This window comes from Saccopteryx leptura, chromosome 3 (genome assembly GCF_036850995.1).
Source record: "Saccopteryx leptura isolate mSacLep1 chromosome 3, mSacLep1_pri_phased_curated, whole genome shotgun sequence".
Classification (NCBI taxonomy): Eukaryota; Metazoa; Chordata; class Mammalia; order Chiroptera; family Emballonuridae; genus Saccopteryx; species Saccopteryx leptura.
The window spans coordinates 110,632,711-110,654,198 of NC_089505.1; the positions used below are offsets into that span (position 1 = coordinate 110,632,711).

Sequence of the window (21,488 nt, forward strand, 5' to 3'; positions counted from 1 at the left end):
CTTCTCTCTCTTTTTTTTTTCTCTCTCTCCCTCTCTTCCTCTCTCGATAACATCATAAAAAAAAGTTTTAAAAAAAATAAATCTCCATAGTTAAAGCTATTTAAATTTAAGCCATAGCCCTTTGCTAGAACATCTCTTAGTAAGTGGAATTTGTCAAAATTGGTTCAACATTGTTTCTAAATGTCAAATGTAGAGATGACAAGAATTATTAATATCCTGGGTCACTATTTCAGAGATGTATACTTTGTGAGGTTTAAAATATGTACGCCTTGTTGGGGGCATTGTAAAAGAAGACATTAGATTTCTCTAAAATGTTTCAATTTTTGTAAGTGGAATATAATAATTTTTATTTGTATAATTTAAAAATAATCAATAAAATATTTGATTTGCTTAATCAATCAATATATGCCTCCTGTGGTAGTCAACCTCGAAGATGCCCCCTGATGCTCCCCACCACCTGGTACTTAGACGCTTGTGTAATATCCTCCCTTTGAGTAACTTACTTCTAACCAACAGAATATGGCAACATGGAGGGGATAACAATGCTACGATTAGGCTGCAGAAAATTGTGACTGCTGTCTTGCTAGCACTCTATGATTTTCTTGGCTTGTATGCTTTGATGGACTGAGCTGCCATGTTGGAAGGGTCCACATGGCAAGGAACTGAAGGTGACCTCCAGCCAACAGCCCTTGAAGAACAAAATGCTCTCCTCAAAATGAGACCATGGACCCTGGACTGACAGCCTCCACTGCAGCCTTGATTCCTGACCTACAGAAATGGTGAGATGAGCCTGACCAAGTGGTGGTGCACTGGATGGAGCATTGGACTGGGACGCAGAGGACCCAGGTTCAAGGCCCCAAGTCGCTGGCTTGCATGCAGGCTCATCAAGTTTGAGCACAGGCTCACCAGCTTGAGCACAGGGTCACTGGCTTGAGCATGGGATCATAGAAATGACCCCACGGTTGCTGGCTTGAGCCCAAAGGTCGCTGGCTTGAAGCCCAAGGTCACTGACTTGAGCCCAAGGTTGCTGGTTTGAGCAAGGGGTCACTTGCTCTGCTGTAGCCTCCCCCCCTCCCGCCTCGTCAAGGCACATATGAGAAAGCAATCAATGAACAACTAAGGAGCTGCAATGAAGAATTGATGCTTCTCATCTCTCTCCCTTCCTGTCTGTCCCAATCTGTCCCTCTCTCTGTCTCTCTCTCTCTGTCTCTGTCACACAGAAAAAGAAATGGTGAGATGACAAATGTATATTGTTTCAAGTCACTAAGTTTTAGGATGATTTGTCATGCAGCAACAGGTAACTAATATACTTCTTTTCTCAAAGTAATTTTTGAGACACCAATAAACCATCATATAAACTAATATAAAAGATCTAATTTGATTGGCATCAACAAATACCTGAAGTCATTTACATGTATTGTAACCACATTTGTGTCAGAACCATCTAAGAACTCTGTGTTTTGCAGTGAGGCTGCCTTTCAGGGAAGTGGTGGCTTTAGAGCAGGAATGACAATGTGAGTGCTTGTGTTTGTGTGTGTGTGTGTGTGTAGGGGGGTGTCCCTCACAATCAGTGCCCCCCTTTCAGGCCCAAAGATGTCTTAAGACAAGGACAATCACAAATGGGACTCTCACAGAGGCCCAGTCTCCCCTGTCGATCTGAGAGGCTCCTGAGGAGAGGCCTGTCTCCCCATCATCAGACCATCAATCATAGCAGACTGGACTCCTCCCCGCAGTGTCATCTCCCGCACCCACCCCCCATCGCAGAACCGGCTCCAAAGAGGAGCTCAGATGGTGTAGCAAAAAGGCCACCAGAGGCCCTGGCTGGTTGGCTCAGTGGTAGAGCGTCGGCCTGGCGTGCAGAAGTCCCGGGTTTGATTCCCGGCCAGGGCACACAGGAGAAGCGCTCATCTGCTTCTCCACCCCTCCCCCTCTCCTTCCTCTCTGTCTCTCTCTTCCCCTACCGCAGCCAGGGCTCCATTGGAGCAAAGATGGCCCGGGCGCTGGGGATGGCTCTGTGGCCTCTGCCTCAGGCGCTAGAATGGCTCTGGTCGCGACATAGCGACGCCCCGGAGGGGCAGAGCATCGCCCCCTGGTGGGCGTGCCGGGTGGATCCCGGTCGGGCGCATGCGGGAGTCTGTCTGACTGTCTCTCCCGTTTCCAGCTTCAGAAAAATGAAAAGAAAAAAAAAAGCCACCAGACAACAGGTAGAACAGAAACACAAACTCCAGAAATGCATTGCTCTGCCCCAGTTTATTCATCTCAGTTCACATTCAATATGCAAGAGCTAGACACAGAGTCCCCAGGGTCACTGCTTCAGCCTCACTCCCATTGCTTTCACCTACCCACCGTTAGGGATGGGATTCTCAGAGAAGTCAGAAAGAGCCCTGCATTTTGCAAGTCGGAAGGCTTAGGGCCAGAGGCAGCATCAATGACTTCCATGTCACTGCTCACCCATCAGAATCTTGCAATCTCTTGGCCCCCAGAAGCAAAATAGACAGGTTGGCCGCCTTACTTCTTGGCTCTCCCCAGAACTCACCAACTCTCTACCTTGCAGAGCTTCTCCTGGAGCCTGTCAACTCCCATTTAAAGGGCCATTCAGTGATGGAAGGGGGCATGACTCAGCACCTTAGGAGTTTACAGAGGCAGGGCTGACACTGCTCCCTTGCCCACCCTTGAAAGCAGAACTGTGGCTTCTCCTGGCCCAGAAAGTCTTATTTAGGGAAATGAACCAAACTAATTCAACATCCAGTGCTGATAAAGCCAGAGAGGCATAGTGAGTAGAGGCACAGAGAGGGAAGGGATATTTTCCAACAGCCTGGGAACACCTTGTCCATTCCTTTCAAGCTTATGAGCACACGTTCCTTTTCATCGGAAGGTTAAATCCATATGGTCTGCAACAGCTCCTTTGCAGTGGAGAGGAGCTGGTTTGTGGTTGGTTTGGAACAGGTATTTTAGAATTCCCAAAGTCCTATTCTTCACAGGATTCCACCATCACCATCTCCCCATTCCCATCTCCCATATGCCCAGAGGCAGAGTTCAAGAGGGACAATCTCCTATCTTCTTCTCTGATCCCACTCCCACCCCTGCCATGGTGTCGATCACCACCCCCAGCTCCCCACCCTGAAACAATTTCTCTTCCAATTGCCCTGGCAAAATTGCTGCCAAAAAGCCATGACAGGCCAAAGCCGCTCCTTTTGCAGCAAGTCCACCATCAGGGAAAACAGCCTTAGCAGAACAAAGTCTAGGAGTGAGGGGAGGAAGGAGAGGTGACCTGGGAAATCCCAGGAGAATGGGTCAGACAGAACCCTCAGATATAGGGCAGCAGGCAGCCCTCTTTTCAGGGAGCAGTGGGACCCTGTGGAGAAAACAGGGTATGACAGGCTATGGGTAACATAGGGTGTGGGTGTGCAATTGAATATAGGTTTGCTCATACTTGCTTGGGAGTCTGCCTGAAAAGATACATGTTCCTAATATACACTTCCCATGCCTGCTTTGCACACATGTACCCCTACCTATAGTTCTACACACACAAGAGCTCTCACATACACCCACCATAGCTTGCACACTCAGTCACTCATAGGCACACACATCATTTGTATGTACAGTTGACTCTTGAACAACACAAGGGTTAGGGGTGCTGACCCTTGAAACAATAAAAAATCCAGGTATAACTTTCTTTTAGTTGAGTTTAGAGAGGAAGGAAGGGAGAGAGACAGACAGACAGACAGAGAAACATCGATTTATTTGTTGTTCCACTTATTTATGCATTCATTGATTGATTCTTGTTTGTACCCTGACAGAGGATCAAACCCACAACCTTGGCATATCAGGATGATACTCTAACCAACTGAGTACCCAGCCAGGGCTCCATGTATAACTTCTGACTCTCCAAAAACTTAACTAATTCCCTGCTGCTGACAGGAAACCTATGGAGAACATAAACAGTTGATTAACACATATTTTGTTTGTTATATGTTTTATATACTATATTCTTACTCTAAAGTAAGCAAAGAAAATGCTATTAAGATAAACTTAAGGAAGAGAAAATATATTTACAGGACTATACATATTTATTTTTAAAAATTCACTCAACATGCAAGAGCTAGACACAAAGTCTCCAGGGTCACCTACGTATTATAGTTTAAACCTATTTTGTTCAAGGATCAACTATACAAAAATTACGGGACATTATATCGCTTCATATTCATTTTGAAATATCCCCTAAGTTTTCAAATTATATCATAATCATATATATATATATATATATATATATATATACACACACATACATACATACATATACCCTCACTCATACACTTATACACACAATGTTGGGTACCTGTTCAGATATGCATATACAAATTTACTCCCTCTTATATGTATACCATACAGACACAGATGGACACACTCACAGGCCTGTACGTAGATAGCTTGAGTGTACACAAAGCACACATAAGCTGATGCACAGATGCCAATTCACATATGCCTGGCATATGTGAGCATGTACATACTCACTTATGCTTACCTGCACTCATACCAGCTACTAATCTTGTACTTGTGTACAACCACACACATGCCTGAAAATATGTACATATACCCTTGCGCCCAGTGGAGGCACACTCTTAGCTCTGGTCCTGGGGCCTAGAGGGTGCTGCCCTCTGTTGGAGACAGCGGATAAGCTCCTTTCGGTTGTCTAGGATGGTATCAAAGCTCTCCTGTAGGCGGGCCTGCTGGTCAACCAATTGGTGCTGCAGGGCTCGGATCCACTGGAGCAGGGCCAGGCGGCGGTACATCACAAGGTGCATGTGGTGCTTCTCCTTCTCCTGCTCCTTGTAGCGCTCCTGAGCCTGCAGCTTTTGCACAGCCTGGGCCACTGAGGGCAGAAGGGGATCTGAAGGGCAAGGGCCTTCAGGAGTCCCACAGGCAGGCTCAGGGCTGCTGGTGGGGCTGTCGATGCTTAGGGAGCTGCTGGCATAGCCATTGTCCTCCAGAGGGGAGCGGACTGTGCCAGCACTAGCCATCTTCTCAGGCCCAGCTCTGGGGATCTCTGCTCCCTCTGGTGGGCTGCGGACCTCCCCCTCAGGGAGTCCAGGGGCCTGGAAGGGCTGGTTGTCAGAGGGCAACTTGGAGGAGCCTCTCATCAGGATGGCCTCCACTTGGTCTGGCATCCCATGCCAATTCTCGTTGGCATCCTTGGCACTTGCCATGAAGTTGGAGTTGCTGTCTGGTTGGAACTCGGGCTGACACACTCCAGGAGGCCGTCTCCCGGGGAACTGGCCCCCCTCACATACCCCTGGCTGGATGGCAAACATCTGGTCTGTGGAAGGGAAGCAGAAGAAGGAGTCAGAGCAGGACAGGGTGAAGTGCCCTGACAGAGTCGAGGCAACCTAGCTGCAGGGACAAGGCAGCAAGCATGAGCCTGGCTGCTCCTCCCAGTCCCTGTCCTGCACTCTGGTAACGCCTCCCTCGGTGGGTTTCCTCCTCCCTTCCTGTCTGTTGCTCCTCAGCCTCCTGCACAGGCTTTCCCTCGGGCCTCTGAGGCAGGTGGTCTTCTCACTCTGTGCACTGCTCCCCAGCTGTAGCTTCAAGGAGCATCCTGTGTTAGCAACTCTCAGATCTCTTTCCAGCCCAGATCCAGCTGCTATCTAACCCTGCAGCAACCACAGGCTCCTGAGATTCCACATGTCTAAACCAGCTCTCCCTCTTCAGTGGCCTCAGCAAAATGGCCATTCGGTCACTCTAGTCAGAAACCTGATAGCATCCTCAACCTCTCACTCTGCTTCCCCCCCCCCATCTCACTGGCCACCAGATTATGACAATTTTTCCTCTGAAAAACCTCTATGTGGCCCTGGGCAGAGGGCCCAGCAGTAGAGCGTCGGCCCAGTGTGTAGAAGTCCTGGGTTCGATTCTCTGTTGGGGCACACAGGAGAGGTGCCCATCTGCTTCTCCACCCCTCCCCCCTTCTCTCTCTCTCTCTCTTCCCCTCGTGCAGCCATGCTCAAATGGTTCAAGCAAAGTTGGCCCTGGCTTGAGGATGGCTCCATGGCCTGCCTCAGGCACTAGAATAGCTCAGTTGCCAAGTTACTAGGGAATAAGCAAGGGCCCCAGATGGGCAGAGCATTGCCTGCCCAGTAGGGGGTTTGCAGGGTGGATCCCAGTCAGGGCAAAAGTGACAGTCTGTCTCTGCCTCCCCACTTCTCACTTAATAAAAAACAAACAAAAAACACCACACCTCTGAATGTGACTTGGGTGGTGAACACACAAGACAATATACAGATGAGGTACTATGGAGTTGTGTACCTGAAACCTGTATAATTTTTTTTTTTAATTTCCATTGCCTGATCAGGCGGTGGTGCACTGGATGTGGAGGACCCAGGTTCGAGACCACGAGGTCACCGGCTTAAGCGCAGGATCATCTGGCTTGAGCAAAAAGCTCACCAGCTTGGACCCAAGGTCGCTGGCTCGAGCGGGGGGTTACTCGGTCTGCTGAAGGCCCGTGGTCGGGGCACATATGAGAAGGCAATCAATGAACAACTAAGGTGTCACAACGCGCAACTAAAAACTAATGATTGATGCTTCTCATCTCCGTTCTTGTCTGTCTATCCCTCTCTCTGACTCTCTGTCTCTGTAAAAAAAAAAAATTTCCATTGATTTGAGATAGAGAGGAAGGGGGGAGGGATAAAGGGAGAGTGAGAGAGGGAGAGAAAGAAGCATCAATTCATTGTTCCATTTAGTTGTTCCATTTTGTTGTATACACAGTGGTTGCTTCTCATATGTGCCCTGACCCAGGATGGAACCTGTAACGTCAGTGTATGAGGATAATGCTCCATCCATTGAGCTACCCAGCCAGGGCTGAAACCTGTGTAATTTGATTAACCAATGTCACCCCAATAAATTCAATTAAAAATGTTTTTAACAGAACAACATTGATGTGTATATATACGTACATCTCCCCTCACTTTCACTTGGTTCGGGCCATTTCTTGCCTGGATGACTGACTGCCACAGCCTTTTCACTGACCTCTCCGCCTCCAGTTACAAATGTCAATCTGACTCATCACAGCTCCCTAAACTCCTGGAAAACATCTACATGGTCTACTGGCTGTGCTTTATCTGGCCCCTGCTCACCCCTCCAGGCTTGCCACTCTGCGCCTCCTGCCACACCCAGCTGCCCAGAGATCTCAGAAATGCACCATTATTCTCCTCACACAATTCCCTTGACCTACACTACACTTCCTCTCCTTTCCCCTCTAAGGTCTTTCCTTCTTCACCCAACAGATTTCCTTTTTTTTTTCTACTGAGAAAGAGAGAGGAAGGGAGAGAGACAAAACATTAATCTGTTCCTGTTTGTGGCCTAACCGGGGATGGAACCATCAACCTCTCTGCTTCAGGATGATGTTCTAACCGGCCTTGAGCTAACTGGCCTCCGATCTTATATCCGCCCCACCCCCCCCATCTGATACTCTCCCCAGTAAGAATGAGGGATAGTGTTGGTGTAACCAGTAGTGGGCAGAAGTCCTGGGAGAAGGATGGTGTAGGGGCAGTTCCTTTATAAACTACAAACTCCGGGCTAAACAAGGTGCCTGGAGATCTTCCCCGCGCAAATGTTTTCTTTTTCCTAAACTTGGGCGGGGCCGTGAAGGAAGCTGGGATGCGGCGGGGATGGTGTTAATCGAGGGGTTCTCGGAGACGTTTTGGGAACCCACACACCCAGGGTCAGGTTTCTCTCCAAGCTAATTCACAATGTGCAGGGGTTTGGGGTAGGAAGGTCTAAGGATGGGGGGGAGTCGGCCTCCCTTCCTGCCTAGCTTTGCGGGAGAGGGAGACGATCCCCCGAAGACAGAGGATAGACACCATCCTTCTCTGATCTCCCCATTGGAGGCATCTGTGCGGAAGCTGCGATTTCCCTCTCGGCGCCCCGAACCCCTGCGGCTGAGCTCCACCCCTGCAAAATCTTCCCCTCACGGCCCCGCGACTCACGGCCTTGAGGCGCCCACCCCGGCGCGGCTGGCTCTGGTCCACGGGCCCCGCAGCGGGAACTCGTCTCTCGGGACTGGGTCTGCTGGCCTGGGCGTTCACGCAGGCTCGGGTGTGGGGTGCGTGGTTACGGAGCGGCGCCCCTAGCCCCAGGAGCCGACTGCGGAGCCCAGCGGCGTCAGCGCGCGGGGCGGGGCAGCCTGGCCCACGTGGGCCGGTTCGGTTTCCAGTGGAGCGGCCCGGGGTCCGTTGGCCGGAACCGCCTCCCCACCTTCGCTTTTGCAGCCTTGACCGAGGCTTTCCAGGTCTAGTGTTATTTCCTAACTGCAGTCACTGGGCCCCTCCGATCGGCTTGCCTTACTGCAGATACACTGACATTTACAAAATGAAAATCTGATCATGTCACCAGCCTCCAGCCTAAAACCAGTCTGTGGTTTCCCCATTGCAGGGTAAATCCTTATGGCAGCAGGCCCGAGGCTCGGCGCACCCCGTCCTGCCTCTCCTGCTTCGGCCTCTGCGCCGCATCTCCGCAGTGGGGCCGGCAGCCCTTTCCTGCCACTCCACTTTGGCACACGCTGTACCCTCGGCCTAACACTCACCCCTCTCACATTTTAGATCTCTTGTCAGCAACTTCCTCTGACCCCCTTTTATATTACCTCTGGGCACTTGTTCCTTTTCTTCATAGCATCTATCACAGTTTGAAATTCTGTATTCATTTTTGTGTTTAGTTATTAAAGGCACTTAGGAAGGCTACGCTTTTAAGAGAAGAAAGAGAAAGAAAAAAAAAAGAAAGAAAATCTGCTCTGGGGCAGGCAGGGGTCTACTGCCCCGCCCAAGAGGCTTCCCACAGGGCAGAGAACACCCAACGGTGCCAGTGCAGTGACTCTCTCTTTCTTTCTCTTTCTCTCTCTCTCTCTCTCTCTCTCTCTCTCTCTCTCTCTCTCTCCCTCCCTCCCTCCCTCCGTTTGCAATCAAAGAGAACAGAGGAATTGCTGGCTTTAATGATAAAAGCGAAAAGCACTGTTTGGTGTTAAATTAAGTAAGTTAAGGCTTCTTAAAATAAGTTAGCTTTCAGGGCACATGTGCTTGTAGGAGGTCCCTTCCACGCCCCGTTACTGAGCAAGCTATGCGATTGGCTACACCTTCCTCCTGTACCCCCACCTCAACCCCATTTCAAAACCAAACTAAGTAGATTCATTACTGAATTATAATACATTTAGGTCTGACCAGGCGGTGGCGCAGTGGGTAGAGCGTCGGACTGGGATGCAGAGGACCCAGGTTCGAGACCCCGAGGTCGCCAGCTTGAGTGTGGGCTCATCTGGTTTGAGGAAAAGCTCACCAGCTTGAACTAAGGTCACTGGCTCCAGCAAGGGGTTACTCGGTCTGCTGAAGGCCTGTGGTCAAGGCACATACGAGAAAGCAGTCAATGAACAACTAACTAATGATTGATGCTTCTCATCTCTCTGTTCCTGTCTCTCTGACTCACTCTCTGTCTCTGTAAAAAATTAAATAAATAAATAAATAAATAATACATTTAGAATACCTTGTCTTTCCCTCACACCCCTCCCCCCCTTTTTTTTTAATGAGGAAGAATTCAGTCTGTGGGCTCCATACTGGGGCATCTTCCAGTTTCTACTTGATTCCAGCTCACTCTTCTGCAACTAGAGACTAAGTACATATTCAACTGCACCAGCCAATCCTATATACAAAAATAAGGGAAATGGAAGAGGAAAAATTCCATTTTATGATTATAACAACTATTTTAAGAGGAAAAGGGAAACAAAAGGGAGAAGGCAAGAGTAACTCAAACTTTGGACAACACCCCCAGGCTTAGAACATATAGGCAGAGACCTCAACCTCATTCCTACATCAGGTCCTGAGGCCAATCAATGTAGGAGGCTGTTGGTCAAATAAGTTTGTAAATATGATATATATATGTTTGCTCACTAATAGTTTGCATTGGGTGTGGGGGACAGGCTGTAAGTAGGCAGGCTTATTATAGCCTAAGGCTTAAGTTTTAAGACTAAGCCTTTTCCACCCTTTTAATACTAAGATCTTTTCAAAACTAAGCTTTCCCCCACACCCTTGACTGTTGCATGATAGGGGTTGGCGCACTCTCATGAGGAATCCCATTATGCCTCAGATAAGTGACTTTGTATCAGAGACTTCCTTGTTTGTATATTGGATTAAAGGTTTTGATTTCTACACTATAAAATGGGGCAGAGGAGCCCATGCTGGGGGAGAGCAGAGAAAGGCCATGTGGAGGAGAGGAGAAGCAGTCAAGATGGTAGAGTGCTGAAGGAGAAGTCAGTTTGTGCAGTTTGTGCAGAGAGAAGGAGATGGGGAACAGAGGTGAATAAGGCTGGTAAGGTAGAAACCTTTAATTCTAGGAAACTCGAATAAGTCAGTGGCTTTGGGAGCCCTGAATGGAAAGGGAAGTGTCTTCCCACTGTGTGTATTTCTTGCCCACCGGGTGTTCTAATTTCTTTCTTTTTTCTTTTTTTTTCATTTTTCCAAAGCTGGAAACGGGGAGGCAGTCAGACAGACTCCTGCATGCGCCCGATCAGGATCCACCCAGCATGCCCACCAGGGGGCGATGCTCTGCCCCTCTGGGGCGTCACTCTGTTGCATCCAGAGCCATTCTAGCACCTGAGGCAGAGGCCACAGAGCCATCCTCAGTGCCCAGGCCATCTTGGCTCCAATGGAGCCTTGGCTGCGGGAGGGGAAGAGAGAGACAGAGAGGAAGGAGAAGGGGAGGGGTGGAGAAGCAGATAGGCGCTTCTCCTGTGTGCCCTGGCTGGGAATTGAACCCCGGACTACTGCACGCCAGGCTGACGCTCTACTGCTGAGCCAACCGGCCAAATCAAATGCAAACCTGCATGGGCCAGGTGGCTGTGGCTACTGGCCGTACAGAGGCCCTTTTCTATCATCCACTGCAAGTTCCCCTTGCCTTCATCTACAGAGTTTTCTTCCTTATGAGATGACTCAAGATCCCTGAGCTTCCCTGGTCTGGAGTTATGATGCTGATCTACTGTAAAGCCAGTAGCCATGGCCACCATCACAGCCGCCTGGCCCATGAAGGTTCTCATTGGATTCGGACAGTTGGTAAAGAAACAACGGAGCCAAAAACTGGTGGGCCATCCTCTTTAATCCTAGCTTGCACCCAGCAGGCAAGTAAAAACACACACTGGGCTCCAAAACCCACTCATTCAGTGCTCACAAAGCTATTGACTTTTCCGAGATTCCTAGAATCAAAGGTTTCTAGCTCACCAGACTTATTCACCTCTGTTCCCCATCTCCTTCTCTCTGCACAAACTGGCTTTTCCTTCAGCATTCTGCCATGTTGGCTGCTTCTCCTCTCTTTTCACATGGCCTTTCTCTGCTCTCCTCTCTAATGCCAATCTCAGGACCAGAGAGAGAGAGCTCCTGGTCCGTCTCCATTTTATAGTGTAGAAATCAAAACCTTTAATCCAATATACAAATAAGGAAGTCTCTGATACAAAGTCATTTATCTGAGGCATAATGGGATTCCTCATGAGAGTGCACCACCCCACATCATGCAACAGTCAAGGGTGTGAAGAAAAGCTTAGTTTTAAAACTAAGTCTTAGGCTATAACCACTCTGCCTGCTTACAGCCTGTCCCCACATCCAATGCAAACTGTAAGTGAGTAAACATATATATCATATTTAAAAACTTATTTGACCAACAATAGGACAGCCCACTGTTGGGTAGATAAAATATAGTATGCTCACTTTGTTAAAGATGGCACTGCCCACATGGAAGCCGTCGCCCAGGTGATATTAAAGTGTGTTGGGGGCGGGCTGTAGGCAGGCAGGATCCTTGTAGCCTGGGGCTTGGTTTTAGGACTAAGCCTTTCCCACCCTTTTTGATGTGGGGTGGTACAATACCATCATGCCTCAGATAAGTGACTTTGTATTAGAGACTTTCCTATTTTGTATATTGGATTAAAAGGTTTTGATTTCTGCACTATAAAATGGGGGCAGAACAGGAGCTTGCTCTCTCGGTTCTGTTCCTGAGATTAGCATTAGAGGACAGAGCAGAGAGGAGAGCAGAGAGAGGCTACGTAGAGGAAGCCAGGAGAAGCAGCCAAGATGGCAGAGTGCTGAAGGAAAAGCCAGAGTTTGTGCAGAGAGAAGGAAGGAGATGGGGAACAGAGGTGAATAAGTCTGGTGAGCTAGAAACCTTTGATTCTAGGACACTTGGATAAGTCAGTAGCTTTGTGAGCACTGAATGAGTGGGTTTTGGAGCCCAGTGTGTTTTTACTTGCCTGCTGGGTGCAAGCTAGGATTAAAGATGGCCCAGGCCCTGGCCAGTTGGCTCAGTGGTAGAGCGTCGGCCTGGCGTGCAGGGGACCCGGAGTTCGATTCCCGGCCAGGGCACATAGGAGAAGCGCCCATCTGCTTCTCCACCCCTCCCCCTCTCCTTCCTCTCTGTCTCTCTCTTCCCCTCCTGCAGCCAAGGCTCCATTGGAGCAAAGTTGGCCTGGGCGCTGGGGATGGCTCTGTGGCCTCTGTCCCAGGCACTAGAGTGGCTCTGGTCGTGACAGAGCGACGCCCCGGATGGGCAGAGCATCGCCCCCTGGTGGGCGTGCCGGGTGGATCCCGGTCGGGCGCATGCGGGAGTCTGTCTGACTGCCTCCCTGTTTCCAACTTTGGAAAAATACAAAAAAAAAAAAAAAGATGATGGCCCACCAAGTTTTTGGCTCCATTGTTTCTTCTTTTTTTTTTTTTTTTTTTAATTTTTTTAAAAATTATTTATTTATTTTTTTAGAGAGGAGAGGGAGAGACAGAGAGAGAGAGAGAGAGAGAGAGAGAGAGAGGAGAGACAGAGAGAGAGAAGGGGTGAGGAGCTGGAAGCATCAACTCCTATATGTACCTTGACCAGGCAAGCCCAGGGTTTTGAACCAGCGACCTCAGCATTTCCAGGTCGACGCTTTATCCACTGCGCCACCATAGGTCACGCGGTTCCATTGTTTCTTTACTGACTGTCCGAATTCAATGCGAACCTGCATGTGAATGGCCACGATGGCGGCTCCTGGCCTTACACCCACTCTTAGGTGAGTTAGTCAGAGTCTTTCTCTGGGACTTCCTGAAATAAAATGAAGGGAAGACAAAAGCAGGGAAGATGCTAGCCTAGGGCTATAGCAGTCACATTCCCTGGCAAGCAGAGGTCAATTTGTAGGGGGGAGAAAACGGCCCTGACACACAGAAGCAGAGACAAAAGACAGAGTCTTGGTGATGTTCCAGGCCCTGTTTCCTGAGGCTTTTGTAAACCTTCCAATAAGGGCCTTGTTTTCAAGCCGACTTGAGTGGAATGTCTTTCACTGGCAATCAAAAGAACCATGATTAATAGAACACCCCTGGGTCCCACTCATGCACTTCTCAGTCCTCGTTAAATTGTAGCAACTCTATTTCCCCTTCATGGCCATTATCAGTCCAACCTACGTGGTAACCTTCCTTCTATTCCTCTCTAGTATTATGAGGAGCTAGAAATGCAGTGGAATCAGCTTTGTGTTCCCTGGTTAGAAACATTCCTCCTTAGATGCTAAGAGCTCCTGACCTGCAGAATTTAGAATGTCAGAGACAGGAATTCTACTCTTTCAGAAAGTCATTAGATACAATCATAAAAGGTGCCACACCTACCTCTACCTTTTCATATGTGTTCTGACTACAAAAGACAAAGAATTATAGATTGAATGTTGATTAAGAGTCTATATTGTACTTGGCAGAGCAGCACCCAGCCTGCATCGCTTTATAGAACAAGTAAGAGGGAAAAAAAAGAAAGCTTTATAGAACAATTGAGAGAAAAAAAGCTAACCAACTAGCTTTATAGAACAATTGGTGACTAGCTTTCTATAAAGCTAGTTGTTCTCAAGAATATAATACCTGATCAATCCAGTGAATTCCAAGAGCATCAGACTATAGCCTCTCTTTTCTTAGTCAGGCAATGTTGTGTGGGGTAGTCAGTCTAGCCCTGTATAATTATTGCAGTAAGTGCTCAGATAGTGGTCCTGGCCACTCCATAGTTTTCAGAGAGGTGGGAGCCCAAAGAACAAAAAAAGGCCCAGGAAGGCAGAAGCATCCATGTCTATACAACCACAGAAAAGCAAAATGCAGAGATGTCTGTTATTCATTCACCAAAAGCTTCCTTAGTCAGGATACCAGGGAATCAGTCAGCCTAGGTGAAGGGGTATCTGCAGCTGTGACCACTTAGCTATGACCACTTACTCAGATTGAAGGGATTTAATTGGCAGAGACAATGAATTCACCAGAAATGGCCAGTACCACCCTGAACAGGGCTCTGCAGCAGGCCAGCCCATCATGAAGGTCCAGTAGTGGGCAGTAATTAGGTATCTTGTCAAACAGACAGATGTCAGAGCCAAGAGAGGCTAGCAGTGATTAGCCAACTCCAAGCCTTGGGGGCCTGGGGACAAGGGAAAATGAAAGGAATTTCTACTCCAGGAAATAGGACAGGCATGAGTTCCTATATAGGTGAATAATTTTTCAGTGTCAGTACTTCCGGAAGAAAGGGGTGAGTATGATCAAGGTGTTTCAACGTCAAAGACCTGCCCCTTCCCATCCATTCCTTCACATCTAGGGCACAGTTACGGAGTGCTTACTGCATGCCAGGTTCTGTGCTGGGGATTCAGGGCAGACTCAGAACTGGTGGTGGCCTTTGGGAGCTCCCTGTTTAAAAATGGAAACAAAAAAACAGTAGGCTAGACAATGTGACGGGCCCTGCAACAGAGCAAAAGTGTTCTAAGATTATTATTATTATTATTATTATTATTGATTTTAGAGAGAGTAGAGAGAGAGAGGAGAGAGAGAAAGAAAGGGAGAGGAGCAGAAAGCATCAACTCGAAGTAGTCGCTTCCTGTATGTCCCCCTTGACCAGGCTAGCCCAGGGTTTCAAACCAGCGACCTCAGCATTCCAGGTCGACACTTCATCCACTGCACCACCACAGGTCAGGCTTAGAAGCAGAAGTAATGAGCACAAAATAGAGAAAGGAAAGGCTTTATAGAGGTGATATTTGAGCCCCGCCTTTATGGATAAATAGAAGCTCACCAAAAGAAAACAGAAGGCCAAGGTGACAGTATGTGGTGTGTGTGTTTAGAGTGTGTTGAGACAACACAGGGAAGACCACAATGTCACTGGTGTGTGTGTGGGGGGCAATAGAGGTGGGCGATGAAGCCGGAGGATAAAGTGGACCAAGAGGTGAAAGCCCTTGACCACCATTCCCAGGAGCTGGGGCTTCTTCCTGGGGGCAGCAGGGAAATCAGAGGAAGCCCCCAAAGGTTCCACATCAGAACAAAGCACAGGCTCCTAGTTCAGGAGTAGAAGCCACATTGCGGCCTGCCTTATTCTCTTTTCCTGAGCTCAGATCATCTGTCAATGTCCTTACATGGCTTTGGGAACTTAGGCAAATCAAATCATTTTCACCTCTTGAGGTTAAATAAAGATAATATGCCTTGAACATTGTTAAATAACATAATATGAACATTGTTAGTTGGGCTCCCAAGACCAAGCACAGCCCTGGAGGACATTTAATGTGCAGGAGAGCCCTTAAGGCAGATTAGAAGGAAAATAATTCCCCAGAATTAGCTCATCTTAGGAAAGAAAGGCCTACAAAGCTGGTGACCTAGTTGTTTTCTTCATCCATTTCTCCTCTGCTTCTTAAAGGTAAAGTGCCACTCAAAGCTATCAAGAAATTGTGTGATCACACTAGGTAAGATGGTCCATTCCCCACCCTCCAATATGGTTCTTTCTTCAGCTATAAAATGAGGGGGACATACATCAAATGTGAAGTTAAAAAAAATTGTAGAAGGCTTAGGACCTTTTATTTTTAGGCACAATATTTGCAGTACACCCCGTTTAAGATCTCTCCCCGTCTGAACCCTCCACCCTAAACTGCTCATGACGGGGCTCCAGGAAGCGTTTAAAGCTCAGTGAGCACAGTATCAAGTCCACTGTACCCCACAGACCTAGGAAATGCATCCTGCCCCAACCTTCCCTCTCACTCCTGAAAGGAAAAAGGGGAAACTGAGGCATGTTTTGGAGCTGCTGGAAGAATGAAATAGACTCCTCTCCCCTGAGTGGTAAATGGTCTCTCCCAAATCTCTCTTCCACCCGCAGACCAGAAAAGCCAAATCCAAGGTCCCAAAGCTGTTTGAACATCCCAGAGCCCACAGCAAAGGGAGTGAGTTAAATAGAAAATCTGATCTGAAGGAGAAATGAGAAAAGGGGTGCCCATCCCACCCCCTTCCTAGCAGCTGCCTCTGTGGGCTCTGTAATCCCCATGCCCTCTCCCCCACCCCATCCTCTGGCCGCCCACCTCTCCTCCACCCACCCCATTCATCAGTAGGAGGGCTTGGTATCAGCACAGCCTTTCAGGGCCTGACAGGTCCTTTCTGGGTGCCCTCCACATGTAACCACTTAACCTCCAGCACAAAGGGCCAGGCTGAATGGGCTTGGAGCTGATGGCTCGTGCAGAGGGGGGGGCCTCAATAGGATTTGGGGAGCTGGGTGTATAAACGGCTCTGCTCCAGCGGCCCTCAATGGAGGAGCTGGAGTCGGGGCATGTGCCGAAGGGAGGAGCCCGGCAGCTGCATCCCGCCCCTGAACAATGATTTATTCATTCTCCTGGCACACACAGAGAACACAGGCTGGGGGAACGTGGTCCCACAAATCGCCCTTGGCCTCAGCTGATTCCCGTGGCAATCATCTTGGTCAAGAGCACCCCCTCCGACTTGTAATTTATTGCCTGAAGCCTGCCCTTCCTCTTCCCCATGAGGAAGTTGAGTACATTATGGGAGGCTTTGCTAGCCCAAAGGTCAGGCCGGCTAACTATGAATCGGGTCCATCCAGTCTCAGTCCCACTGGCTCTGAAAGCTTCCTGGTCAGGTTGTTTTTTTCTCACCCATTTCATAGCAAGAAAAACTGATAAATAAATAAATAAATAAATAAATAAATAAATAAATAAATAGCACAGACCTTGGTAGTCTCAGGAATACCCAGGGGAAGGAATGAGAAAGAAGCAGGGAGTTGGGGAACTTAGCCTAGAAATAACAGACGGGTGAGGGAATGCAATAAAAGCTTGCTGGGATAGTTCATGGCTGCTAAGGAAAGATGACATGTTTGTTTTCCCCACTCCTCTCCCAGCCCCCACCAACTTGCCACATCTGGCTCCAGTTCCTGGAAGAATCTTTGGTCAAACTTTGGGACTAGGAGAGAGAATGAAGACAGATAAACAAAGGTACTAAAACCTGTAGATTAAAAAAAAAATGTTGGGTGGGTAGATGGTTTCAAGAAGCTAAATTGTGACAAGAATAAATGGGTTTTGCCCTCTCGCCTCCATACCTCATGTCACCAGGGCCAGATCACACACACAAAAAAATCATAATAATAAATAAAACTAAAAATCAATAATGTTAGTAGAACAGGGAGAACCAGATTGAAGTGACATCCTCAGACTGGCCCCCGGGCCTCCTGGCCCCAAGCTCATAATTACCTTGTCACACAGAAAACAAATCTATTGTGGGTGTTAAGTGTGGGCTGGGAGATTCTGGGCAAGGAGTCTGCCCAGCTGAGGGGGAAGGGGTTGCAGTAGGAAGACAAATTGGACTTTGGTGCTGGGGTGGGGGGTGGTTTGAGATGAACAAAACCAAGGCCTAGACAGGTTCAGAAAGTTTTCTTCTTTTAGACTAGAAGGTGAACACAGTAAGGGAGGTGAGCCTAATACTGATACTGGTGGTGGGAACTGAGAAGGGACAGGAAAAGGCCCCACGCCACGCCTCTGACAGTCAGGAGAGTGGGTTGCTTTGATGCTGCTGCCCTCTGGCGGACATAAAAAAGACAGCACCAACACCTCCTATGCTGGAAACTAACGGTACTGGAAACTGCAAAGCGGTCTATCATTTCTTGTCCTAAAGCCTTGGCCACCAGGACTGGCACACATGCAGGCTGGATTCCCCAGGAAACAAACTCAGACAGTTTAGCCTGGAGGGTGTTTGTTAAGAAGTGTCCTTTGGCCTGATCTGCGGTGGCGGAATGGGTAAAAGCGTAGACCTAAAACACTGAGGTCACCGGTTCAAAACCCCGGGCTTCCCTGGTCAAGGCACATATGGGAGTTGATGCTTTCTGCTCCTCCCTCCCTTCTCTCTCTGTCTCTCTCTCTATCTCCTCTCTCTAAAATGAATAAATAAAAATCTTTAAAGAAGTGCCCTTTGGATCAGCATCTGTGGAAGGGAGGGAACAGAAGCTGAACCGCTATATAGGGCCATGATAGCCTCAGCCAAGCGCTAGGGGAGTTCTGAAGCTAGAATGGTCCTCAGAATTGTCTGAAAATGAGCTGAGATGGCCAGGCAATTATTCCCCTGTTGTCATTGGAGGTGGGCTGTCCTGAAAAGGGGCAAGACTTTGGGCAAGGCATTCTCTGCAGCTGAGGCAAGCCCCGAAGGGGATGACGGCTGAAAGCTGTCTGCAGACAGTGCTCCAGTAGCTGAGCCAGCAGGTCTTCATGGAAGAGGGATAGGCTGGTACACTGCAGGATCTACCCCACACACCATGGATACTCGTTCAACATGTGTTAAATGAATGGCAGGATAAGATCATGCCTCATGCTCCAGGCTCAACAGGACAGCCCATAGGTCTCAGTTATTCAAGCTGTTATACATCAACCTTTGGAAATGGTCACCAGGGCCCTAATGCTCAGATCCATGGACTCATTCATTCAACAAGCACTCATTGATGTTTACTATGTGCTAGGCCTGGAAGCAGACACTTTACAATTCTTTTTTTTACTTAATCCTCACCACTGTGGAGCTAGTATTAACTCAGATTATTCAGATGAGATCAAGTTATTAAGTGGCTTTCACAGTCCAATGACACTTTACAAAATGGCACTCACAATGGAACAAGTGCTATTGCCGCTGCCAGATTCCTCAGGCCAGAAAGGGTCTTGGCTCTGTTCTGTGTGCATGTGTGTCGGTGGAAAGATGGCTCTTTCTGCTTTCAGCCCGATTTCCTCTATCACAGCCAAGAATCTCCATAGCCTCCTACTGCAACTCCTTCCTAACGATGATGCTGCCCAGAGGTAACCACAGGCTTCGAACCTTCCTTCCTGGTTGTGACTACGTGCTAATTCCTTCCCTGGCTATTTTTAAGGATCTTTTTTTTTTTTTTACAGAGACAGAGTCAGAGGGAGGGATAGACAGGAACGGAGAGAGAGATGAGAAGCATCAATTATCAGTTTTTCATTGAAACCAATACCTTAGTTGTTCATTGATTGCTTTCTCATATGTGCCTTGACCATGAGGATACAGCAGACCGAGTAACCCCTTGCTCGAGCCAGCGACCTTGGGTCCAAGCTGGTGAGCTTTGCTCAAACCAGATGAGCCCACGCTCAAGCTGGCGATCTCAGGGGTCTCGAACCTGGGTCCTCCGCATCCCAGTTCGATGCTCTATCCACTGCGCCACTGCCTGGTCAGGCCCTTCCCTAGCTATTTAGGGGAAGAGACAACCTTTAATCCCCAGTGTTCTTTGGTCATTTGATCATTGGGAAGTCATAAAACAGTAAGTTCTTCCCCTAACGTCTAACTTCAGTAACTGCTGTGATCATTTTGGGGTACCTTTGAAGGGACAAGAGGTGGAGGTTTCTGCTCTGGAAACCTCTCTGTCACCTGCACCTCTTGCTAACCCACTGGTTCCATAGGAGGCGAGGGCTAGAGAGAGAAGGCTGTCAGCTGCTGTTCTATTCTAGCCCTGACACACTCTCATCCTCGGCCAATTAAACCTCTCAGCACTCCCAGCCAATAACATAAAGATTATAGTTTTCTCATTTAGATTCTAATCATAAAGAACTTGAAGGAATAAGAAGGGGGAAGTTGAATGTCATGGAGCAATTTCTGGGTCTGACTACAGAGACATAAAGTACCCTCAATACTCCTCACCCCCTCCCAACCACACACACACACACACACACACACACACACACGTGCACGAGCGTGCCTTTCCTCCTGGGCCCTCAGAACCTAATTTTTCACATTTGGAAAACCCAGATGATTTTTGCCTGGGTCCATCTGGTTTTCCAAATAACCTGTCTATTTGATAAATAACGTAAGTTAAATTAGACAAGACAAAGAGAGGGGTGGGCAGTCAGCTTTTTTCTTTCCCTCAGCCTCTGAGAGAAAGGGGATAAAGAGCCAGCACCACGGTTCACTCCCAGCCACCCTGCCCCAGCACTCTCCACTGAGACTGGCCTGGAGCTTGAGCTGCCTCTTCACCCCACCTCCAGCCCACCAGCCACCAAGAACACTAACTGTGGTTCCTCCGAAAATAAAGTGGAGGAACCCAGGCACCCAGGCCCACAGTTTTGCCAAGCACCCTTAGGCTGTAACTGCTTCAAACTCCCTGTTCCCATTAGGTATCCCACCACAGGAAAGAACTAGATCAATAAACTGAAAATGAAAAAGCTTGAAGGTGAGAGAAGAGAGGACAGAAAGAGGGAATAGAAAGGGTGTGGACAGTACAGACCAAGACAATACAGCTACTAGGGGCAGAGAGAGCTGGCACCCGGGTATAAAAACGTAAAATCCAAGGTGATATCAGCCATAGACAAAGCTGTACCTACTTCCCCAGCTCACTGTGAAAGTCCAGGCACACAAGCAGACCACCATCCTGACCACTCTCACAAGTCCCAGCCCATGGCTGGCCATCCCTGGTCCTGAGATGGGCCCATGGGCTGGTAGTTGTGGAGACTGGTGAGGTGTGGCCTCTCCTTCCCAGAGCCCCACCATAAAGGAGGCACGAGCACCAGTCCTTCCCTGGCATTAGCTCAGCCTCCATCACTTCACATTAATTTGTCCCTCTGAGCCTAACCACAACCCTGTGAGCTAAACCAAGCTGCTTCACGTTAGCCTCATTTTCCAGGTGAGGAGAAAGAAGTTCAGAGAATGATTTATCCAAGGTCCTGTCACTTGGAAGTTGTTGAACAGGGGCTTCAGGTTTTACATAGCAACCACCTCTATTCTACCTCACTAGAAAGCTTCTCCATAGGTCATTCAGCTCTAAGCTTTTCACCATTAGCTCTTCTAGGCTTCGGGTCATTCATTACCCAATCAATACTCACTTGGGTATGTGCCAGGCACAGCACTACCCAAAGCATCCATTTTTAAACAAAACAGATATCGTCTGTTTTCACAGAATTAAGTTGAATGGGGAAGACAGACTTAGACAAACAATAAGGTGGCAAATGGCGATTAAAAAAAAAAGGAATAGGAAACTAACATAGGTAACTTAAGCCATCTCTGAGGAAGTGAAATCTAAGCTAACACCTGGAGAATTATACATCAGCCAGACAAAGGGGGTAGAGGGAAGGGCATGTCGGGAGAAGGAAGGACACTGTAGGAGCCTCAGCTGAGCGTGAGGTGAATGGAGTGGCTGGGAGGTTGAAAGGCACAGCTGTATCACAGAGGGCCTGTAGGTCATGAGTT

The 21,488-nt window shown here is 48.4% G+C and overlaps 1 protein-coding gene across 1 annotated transcript; it reads right to left on the reverse strand.

Moving 5' to 3' along the window:
- Window positions 1-3,101: 3,101 nt before the first annotated feature.
- C3H1orf216 (chromosome 3 C1orf216 homolog) lies at window positions 3,102-8,153 on the reverse strand. Its single transcript, XM_066375845.1, has 2 exons — window positions 7,980-8,153; window positions 3,102-5,317 (listed from the first exon to the last, which is right to left on the reverse strand). The coding sequence occupies exon 2, from the start codon at window positions 5,310-5,312 to the stop codon at window positions 4,623-4,625; it is 690 nt and encodes a 229-aa protein (XP_066231942.1). The 5' UTR covers window positions 5,313-5,317; window positions 7,980-8,153; the 3' UTR covers window positions 3,102-4,622.
- Window positions 8,154-21,488: the final 13,335 nt, after the last annotated feature.

What these genes read in the sequence shown, in the direction of transcription:
- C3H1orf216 (XM_066375845.1), bottom strand. Translation starts at nt 5,312, where the DNA reads ATGTTTGCCATCCAGCCAGGGGTATGTGAGGGGGGCCAGTTCCCCGGG.